The sequence below is a fragment of the Procambarus clarkii genome, chromosome 13 (genome assembly GCF_040958095.1).
Source record: "Procambarus clarkii isolate CNS0578487 chromosome 13, FALCON_Pclarkii_2.0, whole genome shotgun sequence".
In the NCBI taxonomy this organism is placed as follows: domain Eukaryota; kingdom Metazoa; phylum Arthropoda; class Malacostraca; order Decapoda; family Cambaridae; genus Procambarus; species Procambarus clarkii.
In genome coordinates this window covers 17,140,898-17,150,813 of record NC_091162.1, presented here as the reverse complement: position 1 = coordinate 17,150,813, position 9,916 = coordinate 17,140,898, and the positions used below count along the sequence as shown (strand labels likewise).

The 9,916-nt window shown below is 44.6% G+C and overlaps 2 protein-coding genes across 3 annotated transcripts in view; both read left to right on the top strand.

The window, feature by feature from the left end:
- LOC138364365 (golgin subfamily A member 6-like protein 4) overlaps positions 1–8,267 on the top strand; it is a 22,383-nt gene extending 14,116 nt beyond the window's left edge. Inside the window, exons 2-3 of the mRNA XM_069323976.1 lie at positions 7,348–7,595; positions 7,632–8,267. Of these exons, the coding sequence (XP_069180077.1) occupies positions 7,348–7,595; positions 7,632–8,267 (884 nt within the window). The remainder of the gene's footprint in view (positions 1–7,347; positions 7,596–7,631) is intronic.
- The window catches only part of Mef2 (myocyte enhancer factor 2), a 653,808-nt gene that overhangs the window by 93,234 nt on the left and 550,658 nt on the right, over positions 1–9,916 (top strand). The window lies entirely within an intron of this gene.

Sequence of the window (9,916 nt, the reverse complement as noted above, 5' to 3'; positions counted from 1 at the left end):
TATATATATATATATATATATATATATATATATATATATAAATAATGGCAAAAAAGGAACACGATTGGCAATTCGAACATCTTGTTTAATTCAAGTATTTACTTTTCAATTCCATTCCATAACGTTTCCAATATTCGTCAGTCTTCATCAGCTCTAAAATACAGACAAAAAAATCGAATTCAAATGAACTCATGTAAATGTTACATAACTTTATGTATCTCGAATGACATAAAAATCAAATGTTTGTTCCCACCCATATATAATATGCGCGTCATTATATCCTTTAAATTGTTTAGTTTCCCCTGATTTGTGTTTTTTTTGCGTTTTCTCTTTTTTTTTTATTAGATAGGCTGCGCTTTATAATTATCTGTTTAAATGTGATACTGAAGATAACAATTTGGGGGGTTGTATTATTTTATAATATTTGTGTTTCTTTATATTGTGTGACGCGGGTAATTCAGATAATGGTTGATTTAATTTGGTCTTGCATAGAATCTTTGAAGCTTTAGGATCTTAATTGTGGTTTGTATTTAATCCTTATTGTCAATGGTGTGTGTTAACTCGTCTTACTTTCTTTGATTATTACGTAAGTTGACATTGGTGTTTTCTTTTCATTGTCGATCGCTGATGTCGAGCCGCCTGCTATCGATGATTTCTGTGTTTGTTAAGATTTCTCTGGTGATGGTGTGGTTGTGGGAAGAGATTATATGTTCCTTGATGGAGCCCTGTTGTTTATGCATTGTTAATCGCCTGGGAAGAGACATTGTTGTCTTGCCTATATACTGAGTTCTTTGGGGTTTACAGTCGCCAAGTGGGCATTTGAAGGCATAGATAGTTCCTGCTGTGTTTGGGTACAAGTGACAGGATGAACAACCCAGCGGGTTTTCTTCCTATTAGGGGGTGTTCACTCACGGGATGAGTAACACTGCCCAATAAACTCGTCCATAGCGGCAAAATTACAAGAAAATTAAAGTTTGAAAGGTAAGTATGGTGAGAAGCAAGAGGGGCGGGAACCATTGCAGAAAGCGTCCAGCGACTGAAAGGCGGCGCCCAGGAGTTGAAGCCCGCCTTACAAGCACACACACACAGTCTGGACTCTCCAAATCAGCATCTAAATGGAAGGGCTTAATATCATTTAAGCGTCTCTGTATGCTCTCTCTGGAAAAGTGAGCACTGGTCTTGTATTGGGAGGGTTGTTGGGTGCTGTGGGGAGGGGGTGTGGGGGGCGCTAGTGGGGGGATGAGTGGAGTGCTTGTCGGGGGGGGGAGGTTGACAAGAATCAAGAGAGGCCTTGTCTTCACCTGTTGAGTGGTGCGTAATGTGGGGGGGGGGGACAGGAAGAAGAGTAGGGGGGGGATAGGAGAGTAGTTATGGTGAGAAAGGACAGGCAAGTGAGAGGGATGAAAAAAGAGCAAGAAAACATGGGATAGGCGGGTGGAAGAGTGAATAGGCCGTAGGAGATAAGGAAGAGAGCGAAGGTATAAAATAGTCCAGGTGGGAGGATGTAGGGATAGAGAGGGTATAAGAAAATAATAATTAGAGAAGAGGCGGTGTAAGGAGAAAGTATATTGTAACAGTGCCACTCATGTGCCAGGTAAATCCACAACGGGCTCACCATAGCCCGTGCTACTTGCAACTTGTTCCGAGTACCTGAATCTGTAACAACAACAACAACAATGTAGCAGTGTTCGGGTGGATGCATCATCTTGAGGTTATCTTGAGAGGATTTCGGGGCTTTGCGTCCCCGCGGCCCGGTCCTCGACCAGGCCTCCTTTCTCGTTACACATTCCCAGGAAGCAGCCCGTAGCAGCTGTTTAATACCCCAGGTACCGATTTACTGCTAGGTGAACAGGTGCAACATTTGTTTCCGCCTCCACCGGGGATCGAACCCGGAACCTTAGGACTACAAATCCCGAGCGCTGTCCACTCAGCTATCAGGCCTCCCCCCCCCCCCCCCCAGTGCATTGATCCGGTTCTTGTGCCTCTCGTCTATTTTTAATCCATCTATATATTTTTGCTTTCATTCAAGTGTCCACTCAGGCAGGTTAATGGAAGCTTGTGTTAAGGGGGGGGGGGAGAAGGGGGGGTCAGATGACCCTGTTACCTTTACAGTGGCACAGCTATATGCTGCATCAGGGGGGGGGGCGTCTATATTACGGGGATCACCATAGCCCGTGCTACATGGAAATTTCGTTCTGAGTAGCTAAATCTAAAACAACAACAACAACAACAGGGGCTTCTATGTAGCACTGAGAGTCATAGAGGTGGCACAAGGGATTGAACGCTGTTCAGCATCTCGTCTATTGAACCACTGAACACGTTATCTTATCTGATACGGTGGTGGTAAAACCGGGATAGCGTCGTTTGACCCCTTCTATCCTGACATCGGTAGAAACCGTCTTTGCACATCTATCGACATCATATTAACAATAATCCACACTATATCCTGGGTAAATATTAACAATAATCCACACTATATCCTGGGTAAATATTAACAATAATCCACACTATATCCTGGGTAAATATTAACAATAATCCACACTATATCCTGGGTAAATATTAACAATAATCCACACTATATCCTGGGTAAATATTAACAATAATCCACATTATATCCTGGGTAAATATTAACAATAATCCACAATATATCCTGGGTAAATATTAACAATAATCCACACTATATCCTGGGTAAATATTAACAATAATCCACAATATATCCTGGGTAAATATTAACAATAATCCACATTATATCCTGGGTAAATATTAACAATAATCCACATTATATCCTGGGTAAATATTAACAATAATCCACATTATATCCTGGGTAAATATTAACAATAATCCACATTATATCCTCTGGGGTAATAACCCCAGAGGACAAACCACTCTCTAGTAACATTATATGAATGTTGGATCCATATTTTCGACGTAGATTTATTGACAACGTTCTGCGAGGGGGACATCTCTCTCTCTCTCTCACTTGGATCATCGGGGATTGAACTCGGATCTGGGAAAAAGAAGGCCGTCGCTGTAATAATATAAATATATATAAATAATAAAATAAGGGGCTGCATGTCATCAAATGCGGTCACCAATGACCCAGAGAAGATATAAACGCAAACTAACTTGTCTACAGGAGGTCCGGGTTCAATTCCCGATGGGACCAAGGAGTATTTGTATTTATTTCTTGAGGTCCTTCACGAGTGTGGATGTATTTGTTGACTCAGGTCTCCCCCCCTCCCCCCCAGTGTTGTGCCGGCGTGGGCCTCACACACACACACACACACACACACACACACACACACACACACACACACACATACACACACACACACACACACACACACACACACACACACACACACACACACACACACACACACACTGCAGTGGGTTAGTGAGAAAACATTATTGCGATCCACTGAGAACTCTAGGGAAAACACCCCAAATATTTCACACGTGACTCCATGAAAATCACATGCGAGGGAGAGGGGTCGTTGTAAATGCTAATATTCCTTAAATCATTTAACTTAGGCCGACGCTGAGAAGCCTATGTCCGTCCCATACCCAAGACCGATCCCTCTGCAAAGTTGAGTGAGTCTAGCGCCTAGCGTCTGGCATCCTACTCCGGACAGGCAAACATTCTCTCTTCTGGATATAAATGGGAAAGAGATGGAGAGGAGGGAGAGAGCAAGAGCAGCAGATGTATGTGCATTAATAGTGGTGAATGGGATGGGAGGTGTAGCATGATGGGAGGGGGTGATGGTGGGGGAGGGGTCCAGCATGATGGAAGGGGGTGATGGTGGGGGAGGGGTCCAGCATGATGGAAGGGGGTGATGGTGGGGGAGGGGTCCAGCATATTGGAAGGGGGTGATGGTGGAGGGTGGAGTGTGAGGTATGACAGGAGGGGTAAAGAGGAAGGGGGGGGGTGTAGTACAGTTAGAAGGGGGGTTGAGGGAGAAGAATAATAGGGGTAGTGGTGGAGAGGGAGAGAGAGAGGCGGCTACGGGGAGCTATTATCTATTATCTATTAAGACCTATTATCCCCAGTAAGAAACTTCATGCACGCGTACGCACGCACGCACGCACGCTTGTTAGAAAGTGTTTTATTGTGATTCTTATTTGTTTAATTATTTATTTGGCTGTTTAACATTCCCTCGAAATTCAATTTTTTTTTTTAATGTTACCTTAATTGATTAATTTTAGTTATGGCCAAGTAATAAGCCTTATGTTTTTTTTTTTTGTTAATTAACATTTTGTTAAATTGTTGCATTCTCGTATTATGTATATCAGTGTTTTTATATATAGGTTATTGTAGTATACATTGATATACGTTAAGTATATTTTTAGGTATATTTGGGTTTATTTATATATTTCTTTGTGGTGCATTATTTAAGTAACGAGAACTTTGTTTTGTGGGAGACAGCTACAGGTGTTGTCATGGTGTGAGAGAGCTACAGATGTTGTCAGGGTGTGTGAGAGCTAAAGGTGTTGACAGGGTGTGTGAGAGCTACAGGTGTTGTCAGGGTGTGTGAGAGCTACAGGTGTTGTCATGGTGTGAGAGAGCTACAGGTGTTGTCATGGTGTGAGAGAGCTACAGGTGTTGTCAGGGTGTGTGAGAGCTAAAGGTGTTGACAGGGTGTGTGAGAGCTACAGGTGTTGTCAGGGTGTGTGAGAGCTACAGGTGTTGTCAGGCTGTGTGTGAGAGCTACAGATGTTGCCAGACTGTGTGAGAGAGCTGCAGGTGTTGCCAGACTGTGTGTGACAGCTACAGGTGTTGCCAGACTGTGTGAGAGAGCTACAGGTGTTGCCAGACTGTGTGAGAGAGCTACAGGTGTTGCTAGACTGTGTGAGAGAGCTACAGGTGTTGCCAGACTGTGTGAGAGAGCTACAGGTGTTGCCAGACTGTGTGAGAGAGCTACAGGTGTTGCCAGACTGTGTGAGAGAGCTACAGGTGTTGCCAGACTGTGTGAGAGAGCTACAGGTGTTGCCAGACTGTGTGAGAGAGCTACAGGTGTTGCCAGACTGTGTGAGAGAGCTACAGGTGTTGCCAGACTGTGTGAGAGAGCTACAGGTGTTGCTAGACTGTGTGAGAGAGCTACAGGTGTTGCCAGACTGTGTGAGAGAGCTACAGGTGTTGCTAGACTGTGTGAGAGAGCTACAGGTGTTGCTAGACTGTGTGAGAGAGCTACAGGTGTTGCCAGACTGTGTGAGAGAGCTACAGGTGTTGCTAGACTGTGTGAGAGAGCTACAGGTGTTGCCAGACTGTGTGAGAGAGCTACAGGTGTTGTATTGCTCATGAACGCCATGCGGTGAGGCGCAGGCCGCAGCCCCATCATGTAAGATTTAAGAATGAATTGTTGTATTTTCCGGTGTTCAAACACGGCACTAACACTGCGATAAGGCAGATAGACAGACAGACAGACAGACAGACAGACAGACAGACAGACAGACAGACAGACAGACAGACAGACAGACAGACAGACAGACAGACAGACATATTTGAGCAAAGTTGAGGACACCATAGACTTTCCCCTCCGTGTTCTGTGTTAATAACTGTGTCCTGTAACTAATATCACCAGACGACCACCTGGTGTAGCGATTTTGTTTTGGTCTGGGGACCAAAACAAAAGATCACAGACTCACTCAACAAAAGATCACAGACTCACTCAACAAAAGATCAGAGACTCACTCAACAAAAGATCACAGACTCACTCAACAAAAGATCACAGACTCACTCAACAAAAGATCAGAGACTCACTCAACAAAAGATCACAGACTCGCTAAACAAAAGATCACAGACTCACTCAACAAAAGATCACAGACTCACTAAACAAAAGATCACAGACTCACTAAACAAAAGATCACAGACTCACTCAACAAAAGATCACAGACTCACTAAACAAAAGATCACAGACTCGCTAAACAAAAGATCACAGACTCACTAAACAAAAGATCACAGACTCACTAAACAAAAGATCACAGACTCACTAAACAAAAGATCACAGACGACTCACTAAACAAAAGATCACAGACTCACTAAACAAAAGATCACAGACTCACTAAACAAAAGATCACAGACTCACTAAACAAAAGATCACAGACTCACTAAACAAAAGATCACAGACTCACTCAACAAAAGATCACAGACTCACTCAACAAAAGATCACAGACTCACTCAACAAAAGATCACAGACTCACTAAACAAAAGATCACAGACTCACTCAACAAAAGATCACAGACTCACTAAACAAAAGATCACAGACTCACTCAACAAAAGATCACAGACTCACTCAACAAAAGATCACAGACGACTCACTCAACAAAAGATCACAGACGACTCACTAAACAAAAGATCACAGACGACTCACTAAACAAAAGATCACAGACGACTCACTAAACAAAAGATCACAGACTCACTCAACAAAAGATCACAGACTCACTCAACAAAAGATCACAGACTCACTAAACAAAAGATCACAGACGACTCACTAAACAAAAGATCACAGACTCACTAAACAAAAGATCAGAGACTCACTAAACAAAAGATCACAGACTCACTAAACAAAAGATCACAGACTCACTAAACAAAAGATCAGAGACTCACTATATATCTTACAACTGAACAGTTTGACTGGAAGTGTTGACATAAAGTGCGTGTAAGCAGAGCACCTCTCATGCCACCATTGAATAATGACAAGAGAAGCTACCATTGTATACTCGTTACAAAAAAGACTCTAAATAGTTTCATAAAAAAGCAAGACCAGCGTACGACCTTTCTTTTAACAAGCAGGTAACCAATGGGAAGATTATTTTAAACACTTGTTTTCCACATCAATGCAATTTACAAAACAGCTAAGTGGCCTGTTTTAGCGACTTTCACGACACAAAACACTTTAAATGTTCACAGTTTTCTTAATTGTAGAGATTTCTTAGATTGTAGAGATAGAAATTGTAGAGATTGTAGAAAAACGGAGAGATTCTCTCTCCGTTTTTTTTATACCTTTTTTGGTGTAAGGCGGTTTGGTGCGGCCTTATGAGTCCAAAGATGATATGCTTCTACTCTCTTCCAGGTAATCTGCAGGCCTTAACAATGTCAATGAGCGGTGCTTGCGGTGAAGAGGCGTCGGTCTCATTGTGTTTTTATCTTGAAGAGTCGTTAGTAAGGCATTTGTCCTAATTACAGTGCTTGCTGCGCCAGCACACGTGGAACTAGTTTACAGCCTCTTCATTAGTTTCTTTTTACGATGTTTTTAGTGTGGTGTCTTGAAGTGTAATCTTACATGTTTGTTCTCTTGAGAGAGAGAAGGGGGGGGGGGACATCCTCTCTACAGGTTGTGCTTGCAGGCTTGTTCAATGATGTGGAGCTGCTCAAGCGGGTGGAGTTGCTCAAGCAGGTGGAGTTGCTCAAGCAGGTGGAGTTGCTCAAGCAGGTGGAGTTGCTCAAGCAGGTGGAGTTGCTCAAGGAGGTGGAGTTGCTCAAGCAGGTGGAGTTGCTCAAGCAGGTGGAGTTGCTCAAGGAGGTGGAGTTGCTCAAGGAGGTGGAGTTGCTCAAGGAGGTGGAGTTGCTCAAGCAGGTGGAGTTGCTCAAGCAGGTGGAGTTGCTCAAGTAGGTGGAGTTGCTCAAGCAGGTGGAGTTGCTCAAGCAGGTGGAGTTGCTCAAGCAGGTGGAGTTGCTCAATCAGGTGGAGTTGCTCAAGCAGGTGGAGTTGCTCAAGCAGGTGGAGTTGCTCAAGCAGGTGGAGTTGCTCAAGCAGGTGGAGTTGCTCAAGCAGGTGGAGTTGCTCAAGCAGGTGGAGTTGCTCAAGGAGGTGGAGTTGCTCAAGGAGGTGGAGTTGCTCAAGCAGGTGGAGTTGCTCAAGGAGGTGGAGTTGCTCAAGGAGGTGGAGTTGCTCAAGGAGGTGGAGTTGCTCAAGGAGGTGGAGTTGCTCAAGCAGGTGGAGTTGCTCAAGCAGGTGGAGTTGCTCAAGCAGGTGGAGTTGCTCAAGCAGGTGGAGTTGCTCAAGCAGGTGGAGTTGCTCAAGCAGGTGGAGTTGCTCAAGCAGGTGGAGTTGCTCAAGCAGGTGGAGTTGCTCAAGCAGGTGGAGTTGCTCAAGCAGGTGGAGTTGCTCAAGCAGGTGGAGTTGCTCAAGCAGGTGGAGTTGCTCAAGCAGGTGGAGTTGCTCAAGCAGGTGGAGTTGCTCAAGCAGGTGGAGTTGCTCAAGCAGGTGGAGTTGCTCAAGCAGGTGGAGTTGCTCAAGCAGGTGGAGTTGCTCAAGACAGTATAGTGATCGATCATGCCATTAATCATTTCCGGTTTCTTCCTATAATTAGTAAACCATTTTTTTTAGCAATACCATCGTAGTGAGGAGCTGAGCGGACCGCACGCTGGATTTGTGATCCTGTGGTCCTGGGTTCGATCCCAGGCGCCGGTGAGAAACAATGGGCAGAGTTTCTTTCACCCTATGCCCCTGTTACCTAGCAGTAAAATAGGTACCTGGGTGTTAGTCAGCTGTCACGGGCTGCTTCCTGGGGGTGGAGGCCTGGTCGAGGACCGGGTCGCGGGGACACTAAAGCCCCGAAATCATCTCAAGATAACCTCAAGATAAGGGCCTCTGATAATCTTAATAACTAGATTAACATTCAGGTTCTAAGTCATATTTTTTAATACTGAGAGGAATTGTCGTGGTTTCTATCTTCTGGCAAATTTTCTTACCCCAAGTAGAGCGTACTGGACGGTAGAGCGACGGAAGAGAGTCATGCAGGTCGGCGTTCAATCCCCGACCGTCCAAGTGGTTGGGCGCCATTCCTTCCTCCCGTCCCATCCCAAATCCTTATCGTGATCCCTTTCCAAAGTGCTTTATAGTCATAATAGCTTGGCGCTTTCTCCTGATAGTTCCATCCCAAAAATAGTGGTTCAGGCTTTATTTTTAATACTTTTGAAGTTTGTAATAACAGGTGAGGAGTTGGAGGAGGTTATCTTGAGATGATTTCGGGGCTTTAGTGTCCCCGCGGCCCGGTCCTCAACCAGGCCTCCACCCCCAGGAAGCAGCCCGTGACAGCTGACTAACACCCAGGTACCTATTTTACTGCTAGGTAACAGGATAATACAGATCTAGATAATACAGATCAAATACATTCTCTGTCATCTGCTGTGTACATCATTTTATGTCTGGCAATGGCAACCCTGTGACCATTTTCAGGACCTTGTTGCCACCTTTCTAAAAAAAAATCCCTGCGAATTGAACACGCTCCTCTTGCTGTCCCGTGCTAGAGAAGATAATAGTGTCAAGACGACGATAATGGTCACCTGCTCGTTCGAGTCTCACCATTAATTGGCAGGGGCTTCGTTATCTCTCTCTCTCTCCCTCTTGTGAGGAGAACATGCTTCTTAACTTAGCTGTGGCGAGAGTGAAACCTAGTTCAGTACGTCTATCAAAATGCAGGCGATGAGTCACAATAACGTGGCTGAAATGTGTTGACCAGACCACACACTAGAAGGTGAAGGGACGACGACGAATGTTTCGGTCCGTCCTGGACCATTTTCAAGTCGGATTGAGAATGGTTCACTTGAGAATGGTCCAGGATTGAGAATGGTCCAGGACGGACTGAAACGTCGTCGTCCCTTCACCTTCTAGTGTGTGGTCTGGTCAACATCTATCAAAATATTGTGAATAGTCTGTTCCAACATTCCAAAAGGCGTGTACTTGTATACCTGGAGTTTACCTTAAGGGGGGGGGGGGTTCTGGGAATTGTTCTACTGGCCAGGCCTGACTTGCGATAACGTTGGTCCAGCAGGCTGTTGGTGGACGACATGGGCTACATATCCTTACTTATTGGGATCCTTCCGGGACACTCGATATTTGTAAGTACTTTCATTAAGATGTTGAGTAATGTATAATACTTGACATTCCTCCTTGAGGGAATACAAGCTCCA